Source organism: Pristiophorus japonicus, chromosome 9, assembly GCF_044704955.1.
Source record: "Pristiophorus japonicus isolate sPriJap1 chromosome 9, sPriJap1.hap1, whole genome shotgun sequence".
In the NCBI taxonomy this organism is placed as follows: domain Eukaryota; kingdom Metazoa; phylum Chordata; class Chondrichthyes; family Pristiophoridae; genus Pristiophorus; species Pristiophorus japonicus.
In genome coordinates this window covers 205,240,875-205,254,763 of record NC_091985.1, presented here as the reverse complement: position 1 = coordinate 205,254,763, position 13,889 = coordinate 205,240,875, and the positions used below count along the sequence as shown (strand labels likewise).

The 13,889-nt window shown below is 49.5% G+C and overlaps 2 protein-coding genes across 10 annotated transcripts in view; one reads left to right on the top strand and one right to left on the bottom strand.

Moving 5' to 3' along the window:
* LOC139273510 (zinc finger protein 383-like) overlaps positions 1-13,889 on the top strand; it is an 80,075-nt gene that overhangs the window by 49,492 nt on the left and 16,694 nt on the right. For 7 of the 9 annotated variants that reach the window (XR_011595163.1, XR_011595169.1, XR_011595158.1 and 4 more), the window contains exon 1: positions 13,816-13,885. The exons of the other annotated variants lie outside the window; for them this stretch is intronic. The gene's annotated coding sequence lies outside the window, so the exon portion shown is untranslated. Of the gene's footprint in view, positions 1-13,815; positions 13,886-13,889 lie in introns of those variants that run through there. 9 annotated transcript variants of the gene reach the window in all.
* LOC139274079 (histone H1-like) lies at positions 2,847-6,043 on the bottom strand. The gene is made up of 2 exons (XM_070891130.1): positions 5,417-6,043; positions 2,847-2,999 (listed from the first exon to the last, which is right to left on the bottom strand). The coding sequence occupies exons 1-2, from the start codon at positions 6,041-6,043 to the stop codon at positions 2,847-2,849; spliced, it is 780 nt and encodes a 259-aa protein (XP_070747231.1).

Below are 13,889 nucleotides of genomic sequence, written 5' to 3'. Positions count from 1 at the left end.
CAAGAAAGTCATCAAGAAAACACCACCGAAGGGCGGCAAGAAACGCAGAAAATCGAGGAAGCAGAGTTACTCCATCTACATCTACAAAGTGATGAAGCAGGTTCATCCCGACACCGGCATCTCCTCCAAGGCCATGGGCATCATGAACTCGTTTGTGAACGATGTTTTCGAGCGCATCGCGGGTGAGGCTTCCCGCCTGGCCCATTACAACAAGCGCCGCACCATCAGTTCCCGGGAGATCCAGACCGCCGTGCGCCTGCTGCTGCCCGGGGAGCTGGCCAAGCACGCCGTGTCGGAAGGGACAAAGGCGGTGACCAAGTACACCAGCTCCAAGTAAAACTCCACGCTGTCCTGACAACAAACCCCAAACACAACGACTCTTTTAAGAGTCACCCACAACATCATTGAAAGAGCTGCACAAACACATCTCCCTTTAAACTGAATTTACTGTAGTTATTTCCTGAACAAGTGTGTGTGAGAACCTTTGTAGTTCCAGTTGTCGATTTAGTTTTGAATTCTCATAAAAAGCTTCACTGACCGGCTTGACCTTGGCGTCGCTGGAATTTGCTGCAGTGAGTAAACTACAAACACGGTCCCTGGTCGCTTTCCCTTTGTTCTCAGACCCGTTCATTCACAGCGCCTGCCGACGAATTTATTTTGGGGGGCGGGGAGACTCCGATTTCAGTCACATTCTCACTCAAGCCCTTTTTACATGTTTTTTTTATTCCGTTGCGCTCAGTCCGTTTATTAACTCGAGACTCCCCGCAGTGTAACAACCTAGAATGGGAGTTCTTAGAGACTAGAACAGGGGCAGTTTGAACACCCTGTCCCTCTTCTCTTTTTACAGAAGGACTCTCAGTTCTGGTCTCACTCCCACAGCAGCTCCTGTGAAAAGAAGTTCACTTTTACAAAGATGGAGCTGGAATGTGTCTGGTTACATGATCAGTGGGGACTGAGTCCCGCCCGTTGCAGACAGTTTGAAACTGAATCCGAATTTAATCCTGATTGTAACAGGCTGGAATTTGCAAGGGGAACATGGAATAAGACAAAAGGAAACAAAAAGTGTTTTGAAGTATTTGGCTAATGGTGAAGTTACTAACATAATCCGCAATTTTCACAATTATTGGCGGGATTTTTGAATTTAAAAAATCATGAGGTTCTGGCTGTTGGGAACCAGTAATTTCCGCCCTCCTTTCATTGGTGGACTAGACAGACTGTGATTGGTCAGCGGAAAAGACCAATGAAATCCACTTCAGAGTGACCAATCACAAGTTCGCTCCCTGCATCCCTCCAGAATGTATAAGAAGGGCAGATGTGGGAGGAGTTTCTCATTCTTTGTCTGAACTTGTGGATCGTGGAAATGTCTGGAAGAGGAAAAACCGGCGGTAAAGCTCGCGCCAAGGCCAAGTCTCGTTCCTCCCGGGCCGGACTGCAGTTCCCTGTGGGCCGTGTTCACAGGCTCCTGCGAAAGGGGAACTACGCTGAGCGTGTGGGTGCCGGAGCCCCGGTCTATATGGCTGCTGTGCTCGAGTATCTGACCGCTGAAATCCTGGAGCTGGCCGGCAACGCGGCCCGTGACAACAAGAAGACCCGCATCATACCCAGACACCTGCAGCTGGCCATCCGCAACGACGAGGAACTCAACAAGCTGCTGGGAAAGGTGACCATCGCTCAGGGCGGGGTGTTGCCGAATATCCAGGCTGTGCTGCTGCCCAAGAAAACCACCACTTCATCCAAGACCAAGTAAAGCGGACAAGATTTAATCTAATAACCCAAAGGCTCTTTTCAGAGCCACCCACAGTATCTGTGAAAGGGCTGCTTACTGTCTTAATGGAGTCAGAGCCCTTTAATTCATGTACCGGATAGATTGGCCTGTTTTAGACCTGTAAACATAGAAAATAGGTGCAGGAGGCGGCCATTCGAGCCTGCACCGTCATTCAATAAGATCATGGCTGATTATTCCCTCAGTGCCCCTTTTCTGCTTTCTCTCAATATCCCTTTAGCCATAAGGGCCACATCTAACTCCCTGTTGAATATATCTAACGAACTGGCATCAACACTCTGCGGTAGGGAATTCCACAGGTTAACAACTCTTGAGTTAATAAGTTTCTCCTCATCTCTGTCCTAAATGGCTTACCCCTTATCCGTATGCGGGAGTTTTCAGTTCACGGTCTCTGCATTACGGTTCTCTGCTCACACATACTCTTCCCGTTAACAGCGAATAATTGAACTACAGTTGTCACTCAACAATTGTATAAATACCGCCACCGGTTCTTTAAATATTCTTTAATCTGTCTGAAAACGAGAGTCGGCGATGATGAATTAATGTAGTAATAAAAGGGCCTAGTTTAATTTTGGTCTGGTTTGAGATATTTTGAATGCTGGTTTTGTTCTCGGGAGCTCCGGCCGTTCCCGGGCTTCTCTGCTAAGCCAGTCAGTTTCGACCGCACTGCATCAGCGAGCGATGCACAACACATACAGGATCGGGGTCCATTGCAGTGCTTCCCAGATCTGCCTGCCCCCATTCTCCGACAACACCGAATGGGGAAATCTGTGCTCTACCCCGGGGAACTTGGGGTCAGAGCGACGCAAAGCCGATGTCAGTCTGAAAATATTAAAGGGCTCATCAGTTAATCGTCAATAACTCCCATGTGAACCGAGCTGGTATATAAATATGACGATCAGTAATCAGTCCCACACCCTCTGCCCGTCCCTACAGTGGGTTAATGAACAACACGAAGCTCTGGTTACAGGAGATCGCAGCTCTTTCCTTTGCTGATTTGGTGGCTCTGAAAAGAGCCGTTGTTTCACTTGGTACAGAAGCTTCGAGCCAAGGCAGGGGGAGTCTAGGCCCGCTCCCCGCGGATGCGGCGGGCCAACTGGATGTCTTTGGGCATGATGGTGACTCGCTTGGCGTGGATGGCGCATAGGTTAGTGTCCTCAAAGAGCCCCACCAGGTAAGCCTCGCTGGCCTCCTGCAGGGCCATGACGGCCGAGCTCTGGAAGCGCAGGTCGGTCTTGAAATCCTGAGCGATCTCCCGCACCAGGCGCTGGAAGGGCAGTTTGCGGATCAGCAACTCGGTGGATTTCTGGTAGCGGCGGATCTCCCTCAGAGCCACGGTGCCGGGTCGGTAGCGATGAGGCTTCTTCACTCCGCCCGTGGCCGGAGCGCTCTTCCGGGCCGCTTTAGTCGCCAGCTGTTTGCGAGGAGCTTTCCCTCCGGTGGATTTGCGCGCTGTCTGCTTGGTCCTGGCCATTTTCTGAACGGATCTCGACACAGGGACTGGTAATGCAGAGCCTCCTCTTGTGCCTCCTTTTAAAGTGCGTGAAGGTCCGCCCCGGGGCTGTGATTGGCTGCAGCCTGACCGCCAATCAAATTTGAACCAAGCACCGAGAACGAAAATGAAGGGCGGGGATTACTGGGCCCTGATTGGCTGAACTGAAACTGACAGTTGGTCAATTTCAAAAAGCCCGCCGATTTCAGAATATCAACCAACAGAGATTAAATAAAATCTAATTTCCCGGCAGCAATTTAAGAATCCCGCTCTTTATAACTGCGATTGTGCCCCATTATAAGTCACCAATCCCATTCTGTCACATTCCGGTTTGAATTCTGTTCCATTCCCTGATCCGTCTGTACCGGGCGGGAATAAATCCCCGGTCACTGCTTCCTGTAAACATAAAGATCCCGCCAGTGCCGTCCCATTTAACCGATTCTCACACAGAAGCCGCACATGACAGGAATTATCTGTGAGGGGAGACTAATATCTGGGACTGTATCCTGCCCGGTAGTTGTGACTGTCAGCCGGAGTTTTTGATCTCTCATATTTATAATAGTTGTAAAATATTTAATAATTCCCATATTCCTACAGCGACTACACTCCAAAAGTACTTCATTGGTCGTGTTCGGGAGGGAGTTGGATGTGGTCCTTGCGGCTGAGCGGGGGTCGGGGAGTGTGGACGGGGCGTGGGAAGGTGCTGGAGTGGGTGATCAGCTGTGATCTTGTTGAATGGCGGTGCAGGCTCGAAGGGCCGAATGGCCTACTCCTGCACCTATTTTCTATGTTTCTATGTCTTGAGACGTTCGGTGGTCGTGAAAGGCGCTATATAAATCCAAACCTTTGTTTCCATTAATTAAACACCCGAAACGATTTCCCAATCAAACTGTCCGCGTTCCCATCCCCAGGTCGCTGCTCTCTCTGTGAGCCGGTGGGTGGCTCTTAGAAGAGCCTTTGTGTTGTTTGGGGGAAAAGGGTCGAGTTATTCAGCCGCCGAATCCATAGAGAGTGCGGCCCTGCCGTTTCAGAGCGTACACCACATCCATGGCAGTGACCGTCTTGCGCTTGGCGTGCTCAGTGTAGGTGACTGCATCCCTAATCACATTCTCCAAAAAAACCTTCAGCACCCCGCGGGTCTCCTCGTAGATCAGGCCCGAGATCCGCTTGACACCGCCACGGCGAGCCAGGCGGCGGATTGCTGGTTTGGTGATGCCCTGGATATTATCACGGAGCACTTTACGGTGCCGCTTGGCTCCACCTTTACCCAGTCCTTTGCCTCCTTTACCTCGACCAGACATGATGATTCTTCACTCAAACAGTCGTTGAATGAGAAGTGAACTGCTCCCGGCTCCTTTTTATAGAGCCGGAGCCGACCTGACTGAGAAAGCGCAGAGTGAGAGAGGCGGGAAAGGGAGGAGACAGAGTCAAGATTGACAGACAGAGCAGAGAGCGGCCTCTGATCTTCCAGCTCCGCCTCCAGCTTTCTGCAGCCGCCAATTTCAAACCGTTTTCCCACAATAGAACCGAAACACAGCGCTCCGCACAAACCCTTACTGACTCGGAATTCATCTTCAAGACTTCCAGGAACCAGAAGCTTTTAAATAAGGTCCCGTTACAATTAACAATCACGAATATTCCCGCCTATATACAGCCCCTTCCCTGTCAATCTCAGACCTTGTTCCATCTCCCCACACTTCTTCTCGCAGACGGGTTCAGCAGTTTACAAACACCTTATTCCAGCTGATTTGGAGAATGTGGTGTTTGGGGTTTGAGTTGTGAGGCGGGGTATCTCCGCCAGTATCACCGTCTCACAGACTCTCCCCCTAAATCTGTGAAATGACAATGACCAGGAACTGAGACTGGAGCCGAACACATTCCCAGTTAGTGAGGCTCGGGCCGGACATCCCATTCTCTGTGTTTTATTGCAGACACTGGGGGAGAGGTGGGTGCAGTTAATGTCAGCGAGTCACCGGGGATCCTGGCTTCATGTTCAATTATTTCTGTCTGAAATCTGAGCCCGCCCCGGGACAGGAATCATTTGATTCGGGGATCAGCTCTTTTCTGAGAAGCGTGGGTGGCTCTGAGAAGAGCCTTTGTATTCAGATGTTTACAAGTTGCATTTTTTATTACTTTTTGTGCGCTGCTTTCTTGGGTTTTGCTGATTTGGCCTTGGCCCTCGGTTTTTCCACCTTTTTGGCCGCCTTCACCTTTGCGCTCGAGGCCTTCTTGGGGCTCTTGGGCTTCGTCGCAGCCGACTTCTTCCCAGCCGCCGCTTTGGCTGTCTTTTTTGCTGTTAGCGCCTTCTTGGTGCTCGTTTTCTTGGCTGGAGATTTCTTGGCTGTTGGTTTCTTGGCTGCTGGTTTCTTGGCTGGAGATTTCTTGGCTGGAGATTTCTTGGCTGCTGGTTTCTTCACCTTCCTTCCCACTTTCCCCTGGTTTTCCTTCTTAGCGACTTTGAAGGAGCCCGAGGCGCCCGTGCCCTTGGTCTGCACCAGGAAGCCATTTGTCACATTCCTCTTGATACTGAACCTGATCTGGGACCCGCGCTTCTCCACATCCACGCCTTTGGCTGCCAGAGCCTTCTTTATCGCGGCCAGGGACATCCCCTTGCGATCGCTGCCATCGGCCACAACCTTGAGGATCTGTTCGCCCAACGTGGTACCGGCTGACTTGGAGCGGGGAGCCGCCTTCTTCTTCTTGCTTGGAGCCTTGGTTTGAACGGCGGCGGCAGGAGGAGCGGTTTCGGCGGCTGCAGTGTCAGTCATGTCCGCGACTCTGTGGAAAATCTCTCTGACAGTCAGAGCTCGGTCAGAAATGAAACGGGAGGCGGCGGCACAGAGCAACTTAAAGGTAGCGAGCGGACGGGGCGGAGACATCCTGCTGTCAGCTCCCCGCCTCTCCAGCCTCTCTGTGTTTCTCTCTCCTCATTAACTGTCCGATTCCAATTCAACCCGGGCCGTCCAGATTCCCAGACTGGCCTCTTTCTGTCCCGAACACCGGGATGTTTGTTGTCGAGAAAGTTTCATCCGAACTGAAGGAAGCAATTTCGATTGAAACCCGTTTCATTGCTGCACTGATCGCGCTCTCTCACCCGATCGCGGACATTTTCTTCGTTTTTCGATTGAAATTTGAAATCACATCAAACTTGACGTTTAATTCCCACTTTAGATCTGAGCAGGGCAGCAGGGCGATCCTGTGACAGGGAAATATTTGAATTTTACACAAGAGGGACTCTGGAATCCGGCGATGAGACGGACACACAAACACAGTGGCATTAGTCTCACCCGGCCGCCCCTTTAACACACTCTCGCTCACACAATGTTCACATCTGCACATTCACAGCACAAACTGTCCCAGATTTACAGCTCCCAGCACAGGGTTTCCTCTCCGCTCGGCCTGTGCTGCCGATTCTCGGGGTTAGTTGTAGTTTCCCAGCTCAGTAAGTGTTAAACACTCCGAGGCCGGCGCTCCTCACAATATCTGTTCCCCAGATTCAGGGGCAGGAGCCAATCACAGCAGTGGCTGGCTTAACCCATATCTGCTGTTAAGTTATTATATTGTTCGAATGCAGAAACATGTTTGATTAACATGAAAATATAAATTATATGTTCACCGTCCCTCCAGCATTTCTTTGTCTCTCTCGCCTCCTAAGCTGAGGGACATTTAACAGTAACTAGTGTCCTATCCATCCCATGCTCATCATCCAGAGACGTGTCTCCATATTACGCTCAATACTAGTGTCAGACATTCATGTACCGCACTACGAAAGATAGAGAGAGACACACACATACTTTATCAGTCTTACACTTGGTATCAGTGTCTCCATATTACGCTCAGTCACAGTGCCACACCATCATGTACAGCACTAGAGAGAGAAACAGAAACAGTATCAGGATTGTACTTCCAATAGTGTTTCCACATCATGCTCAATAGCGTTATCCCGCCTTCACAGACAGTACAAGAGAAAGAGGATTGTAACAGAGTCAGAGATGGGGGGAGAGTGCTGAGCGAGAGACAGCAAAGATCGAGGTCGGGTGGTGAGACACAGACACATGCACAGGAGCAGTTCCAGACTGACCTGTGAGGTCCGGTTTTATCCTGAAAGTCCCCATTGGAGAGACAGAGATGCAGTCCCCTCTCTCACTAATATTGTACCACAGAGGGAGACATTATTCATCCCACACTGTGGGACAGTGTCAGAGAGTGAGAGAAACAATGTCCCACATTTAACCCTCGCTTCCCTGTTGTAGTCTCTGTAACTTTGCAGCTCAGGGCTTTTCGATATTATTCTCAGTGACCGAGTGTTTCACTCCAATTAAATTAACCTGGGACTTTTACTGTCAGATATTAACTCCTGCACGGTCTCAGCAAACACTCCTGCTCCCTCGTCCCTCCTATGTTTCTGCAGGATTGCTTTGTGAAGACAGGCTCACGAATAGAAAAACACCCTGCATGGCATGATCCAAAATTGAGCATCTCAAAGGGACAAGGTCCCCAGCTTTCAACATTCTCTGTCCTCCAGGCCACCATAACCAGTGCCTGCCAAGAGATACTTGGTCACTCAACCAGAAAACTCCAGGACTGGTTTGATGAGAATTATCAGGAGATCCAAGAACTAATAGATCGCAAGCACAGAGCATTTCTGAGCATCAAGCAAAAACACAACTCGGGAGCAACAAAGCAACATTACAGGCGGCTCAAGTCTGAGGTCCAACAAAAAACCTGGGACCTAACAAACAGCTGGTGGATGGAGAAAGCACAGGAGCTACAACAACTAGCCAACAGCCATGATGTGCTAGGATTCTTCATCGCAGTCAAGGCCACCTATGGTCCAAACTCCCAAGGCCCCACCCCACTGCTGGCCAAGAATGGGGAAACCGTCAAGGACACCAAGGCTGTCAGGGCCCGCTGGAAGGAGGACGTCAAAGATCTCCTCAATCGAGACTCTGCCTTTGAGTCGAGTGTTCTCAATTCCATCCCGCAGCTTGCGACCCACCACCACCTCAGCGAAACCCCAACGGTGCATGAGGTTGGAAAAACCATAAGACAGCTCAAGAACAACAAGGCTATGGGAGCGGATGGAATCCCTGCTGAGACACTAAAGTATGGTGGAGAGGCACTGTTGACATGGATACATGACCTCATCGCTCTCATCTGGAGCGAGGAGAGCATGCCGGGAGATCTCAGAGATGCAGTGATCATGACCATTATTAAAAAAGGGGACAAGTCCAACTGCGGCAATTACAGGGGAATCTCCCTGCTATCAACCACTGGGAAGGTTGCTGCTAGAGTCCTCCTCAACCAACTTCACCCTGTGGCCGAGGAGATCCTCCCAAAGTGACAGTGCGGATTTTGTCCCCTATGGTGCATAGAAACATAGGAACATAGAAAATAGGTGCAGGAGTAGGCCCTACGAGCCTGCACCACCATTCAGTAATATCATGCCTGATCATTCAACTCAGTACCCCTTTCCTGCTTTCTCTCCATAACTCTAGATCCCTTTAGCCATAAGGGCCATATCTAACTCCCTCTTGAATATATCCAATCAATTGGCATCAACAACTCTCTGCAGTAGGGAATTCCACAGGTTAACAACTCTATGAGTGAAGAGGTTTCTTCTCATATCGGTCCTAAATGGCTTACCCCTTATCCTTAGACTGTGACCTCGAGTTCTGGACTTCCCCAACATCAGGAACATTCTTCCTGCATCTAACCTGTCCAGTCCCGTCAGAACTTAAAATGTTTCTATGAGATCCCCTCTCATCCTTCTAAACCCCGGTGAATAAAAGCCCATTCAATCCAGTCTCTCCTCATATGTCAGTCCAGCCGTCCCTGGAATCAGTCTGATGAACCTTCGCTGCACTCCCTCAATAGCAAGAACATCCTTCCTCAGATTAGGAGACCAAAACTGAACACAATATTCCAGGTGAGGCCTCACCAAGGCCCTGTCGAACTGTAGTAAGACTTCCCTGCTCCTATACTCAAATCCCCTAGCTATGAAGGCCAACATACTATTTGCCTTCTTCACCACCTGCTGTACCTGAATGCAAACTTTCAATGACTGATGTACCATGACACCCAGGTCTCGTTGCACCCCCGCCCCCCCTCCCCATTACCTAATCTGCCGCCATTCAGATAATATTCTGCCTTTGTGTTTTTGCCCCCAAAGTGGATAACCTCACATTCATCCACATTATACTGCATCTGCCATGCATTTACCCACTCACCTAACCTGTCCAGGTCACCCTGCAGCCTCTTAGCATTGTCCTCACAGCTCACACCACCACCCAGTTTATCTGGAAACTTGGAGATATTACACTCAATTCCCTCATCCAAATCATTAATGTATATTGTAAATAGCTGGGGTCCCAGCACTGAGCCCTGCAGCACCCCACTAGTCACTGCCTGCCATTCTGAAAAGGACCCATTAATCCTGACTCTCTGCTTCCTGTCTGCCAACCAGTTCTCTATCCACGTCAGTACATTACCCCCAATAACATGTGCTTTAATTTTGCACACCAATCTCTTGTGTAGGACCTTGTCAAAAGGCCAAATACACCAGCTCCACTGGTTCTCCCCTGCCCACCCTACTAGTTACATCCTGAAAAAATTCCAGAAGATTAGTCAAGCATGATTTCCCTTTCATGTTGACTTTGACCGATCCTGAGACTGCTTTCCAAATGCGCTGTTATTTCATTTTTAATAATTGATTCCAACATTTTCCCCACTACTGATGTTAAGCTAACTTGTCTATAATTATCCATTTTCTCTCTCCCTCATTTTTTAAAAAGTGGTGTTACATTAGCTACTCTCCAGTTCATAGGAACTGATCCAGAGTCGATAAACTGTTGGAAAATAATCACCAATGTATATTTCTAGGGTCACTTCCTTACATACTCTGGGATGCAGACTATCATGCCCCGGAGATTTATCGGCCTTCAATCCCATCAAATTCCCTAACACAATTTCCCGCCTAATAAGGATATCCTTCAGTTCCTCCTTCTCACTAGACTCTCGGTCCACTAGTACTTCCAGAAGGGTATTTGTGTCTTCCTTCATGAAGACAGAAGCAAAGTATTTGTTCAACTGGTCTGCCATTTCTTTGTTCCCCATTATAAATTCACCCGAATCTGACTGCAAGGGACCTACGTTTGTCTTCACTAATCTTTTTCTCTTCACATATCTATAGAAGCTTTTGCAGTCAGTTTTTATGTACCCGGAAAGCTTCCACTCATACTCTATTTCCCCCCTCCTAATTAAACCCTTTGTCCTCCTCTGCTGAATTCTAAATTTCTCCCAGTCCTCAGTTTTCTGCTTTTTCTGGTCAATTTATATGCCGCTTCCTTGGATTTAACACTATCCTTAATTTCCTTTGTTAGCCACGGTTGAGCCACCTTCCCCATTTTATTTTTACTCCAGACAGGTATGTACAATTGTTGAAGTTCATCCATGTGATCCTTAAATGCTTGCCATTGCCTATCCACCATCAACCCTTTAAGGATCAGTTGCCAGTCTATTCTAGCCAATTCACATCTCATACCATCGAAGTTACCTTTCCTCAAGTTCAGGATCCTAGTCTCTGAAGTAACTGTGGCACTATCCATCTTAATAAAGAATTTTACCATATTATGGTCACTCTTCCTCAAGGGGCCTCGCACAACAAGATTGCTAATGAGTCCTTTCTCATTACACATTACCCAATCTAGGATGCCCCCCCCCCTCATTGGTTCATCGACATATTGGTCGAGAAAACCATCCCTAACACACTCCAGGAAATCCTCCTCCACCATATTGCTACCAGTTTGGTCAGCCCAATCAATATGTAGATTAAAGTCACCCATGATAACTGCTGTACCTTTATTGCACACATCCCTTATTTCTTGTTTGATGCTGTCCCCAACCTCACTACTACTGTTGGGTGGTCTGTACACAACTCCCACTAGCGTTTTCCACCCTTTGGCAACATACCACCCTGCAGTCTTGATTGTGGCCACAGAAACGTCTATCTATTCCCCTTAAAATAGAATCCCCTACCACTATAGCTCTCCCACTCTTTTTCCTGCCCTCCTGTGCAGCAGAGCCACCCACGGTGCCATGGACTTGGATGCTGTTGCCCTGCCCTGATGACTCATCCCCCCAACAATACCCAAAACGGTGTATCTGTTTTGGAGGGGGATGACCACAGGGAAATCTGCACTACCTTCCTTCCACTGCTCTTCCTGTTGGTCATCCATTCCCTATCTGTCATGTAACCCTGACCTGCGGTAAGACCAACTCACTAAACATGCTATTCGTGGCATCCTCAGCATCGTGCATGCTCCAGAGAGAATCCACCCGCAGATCCTGTGCCACAATGCAGTCTGTCAGGAGCTGCAGCAGAGTACACTTCCTGCTAATGTAGCCATCAGGGACACTGGAAACATCCCTGCGTTCCCACATAGCACAGGAGGAGCATGACACCTGTCCGAGCTCTCCTGCCAAGGCTTAACATTTAGATCAACTTAATTTGGCAACAACAATGATAAAGGTTACCTATTGATAGGGAAAAGAAAAAGAAAAACTACTCACCAATCACCAGCCAATCACTTACCCCCTTGGCTGTGACGTCACCTTGCGATTTATTCTACTTCTTTGTTTACCTTCTGCAGCTGCACCTGCACCAGCTGGCCCCTCCGACTGTTGGGCCTTTTATAGGCCTCTCCGATGCTGCCCCAGACTCCCGCTGCTCGAACTCCCACCACTCCGACTGTTGGGCCTTTTATAGGCCTCTCCAATGCTGTTCCGGACTCCCACTGCTCGAACGCCCGCCTCTCCAATGCCGAGCCTTTTATAGGCCTCTCCGACACTGCTCCAAACTCCCGCTGCTCAAATTCCCACCTCTCCAATGCCAATCCTTTTATAGGCCTCTCTGACGCTGCCCCGGGGCACAATGGACATGATATTTGCAGCGCGACAGCTGAAGAAAAAATGCAGGGAGCAGCACCAGCCTTTATACATGGCCTTTTTCGACCTTACAAAGGCCTTTGTCAATGTCAACCATGAGGGTCTATGGAACTTCCTCCTTCATTTCGGATGCTCCCAAAAGTTTGTCAACATCCTTCACCTGCTCCAAAGAACATGCAGGCCATGATCTTTACCAATGGATCCATTACAGACCCAATCCACGTCCGGACCAGGGTCACACAGGGCTGTGTCATTGCTCCAACCCTCTTCTCAATCGTCCTTGCTGCCATGCTCCACCTCACAGTCAACAAGCTCCCCATTGCAGTGGAACTAAATTACAGAACCAGTGGGAAGTTGTTTAACCTTTTCCGCCTCTAGGCCAGGTCCACGATCACCCCAACCTCTGTCGTTGAGCTACAGCACGTGGATGACACCTGCGTCTGCACACATTCTGAAGTTGAACTCCAGGATATAGTCGATGTATTTACTGAGGCATTCAAGAGCATGGGCCTTACGCTAAACATCTGAAAGACAAAGGTCCTCCATCAGCCGGTCCTTGATCCACGGTGCAGCCCTTGACAACATGGACCATTTCCCATGTCTCGGGTGCCTTGTATCAACAAAAGCAGACATTGATGACGAGATTCAACACCCCCTGCAGTGTGTAAGTGCAGCCTTCGGCCACCTGAGGAAAAGAGTGTTCGAAGACCAGGCCCTCAGGTCTACCACCAAGCTCGTGGTCTACAGGACTGTGGTGATACCTGCCCTCCTGTATGGCTCAGAGGCATGGACCATGTACAGCAGACACCTCAAGTTGCTGGAGAAATATCACCAATGATATCTCCGCAAGATCGTACAAATCCCCTGGGAGGACAGGTGCACCAATATCAGCGTCCTTGTCCAGGCTAACATTCCCAGCATTGAAGCACTGACCACACTCGATCAGCACCGCTGGGCAGGCCACATAGTTCACATGCCAGACACGCGACTCCCAAAGCAAGTGCTCTATGCGGAGCTCCTTCATGGCAAATGAGCCAAAAGTGGGCAACAGAAACATTACAAGGACACCCTCAAAGCCTCCCTGATAAAGTGCGACATCCCCACTGACACCTGGGAGTCCCTGGCCAAAGACGGCCCTAAGTGGAGGAAGTGCATCTGGGAGGGCGCTGAGCACTTCAAGTCTCATCGCTGAGAGCATGCAGAAACCAAGCGCAGGCAGCGGAAAGAGCGTGCAGCAAACCAGTCCCACGCACCCCTTCCCTCAACGACTGTCTGTCCCATCTGTGACAGAGTCTGTGGCTCTCGTATTGGACTGTTCAGCCACCAAAGAACTCACTTCAGGAGTGGAAGCAAGTCTTCCTCGATTCCGAGGGACTGCCTATGATGATGATAATGATAAACATTCTCTGTCCTTGCCCCCCCAGGCGCAGTTCCTTTGCTCAGATTCTGCTAAAAGTAAATTGGGAAAAGTTCACTTTGATTTTTAAAGGCTGAATTATTGCAGAGAGCTGCGCATGCGGGGATAAGCCCCGCCCCCTGTGTCGATTTCCAGTGAGCAGAAGAGCGCATGCGCCCTCCCCTCCCCCAGCCTGTGAGCGCCATTCACTCAGTGAGCGGAAGAAGATGGTTTAAACAGCCGGGAATGGAGACACTGCGGCCCCGGGGTAA

Coding starts and splice junctions, on each gene's coding strand:
- LOC139274079 (XM_070891130.1), bottom strand. CDS start 6,043: ATGACTGACACTGCAGCCGCCGAAACCGCTCCTCCTGCCGCCGCCGTT. Junction 3,000..5,416: donor CAAAACCCAAGAAAGCAGCG/CACAAAAAGTAA, acceptor CTGCGCTTCCAG/AGCTCGGCCGTCATGGCCCT.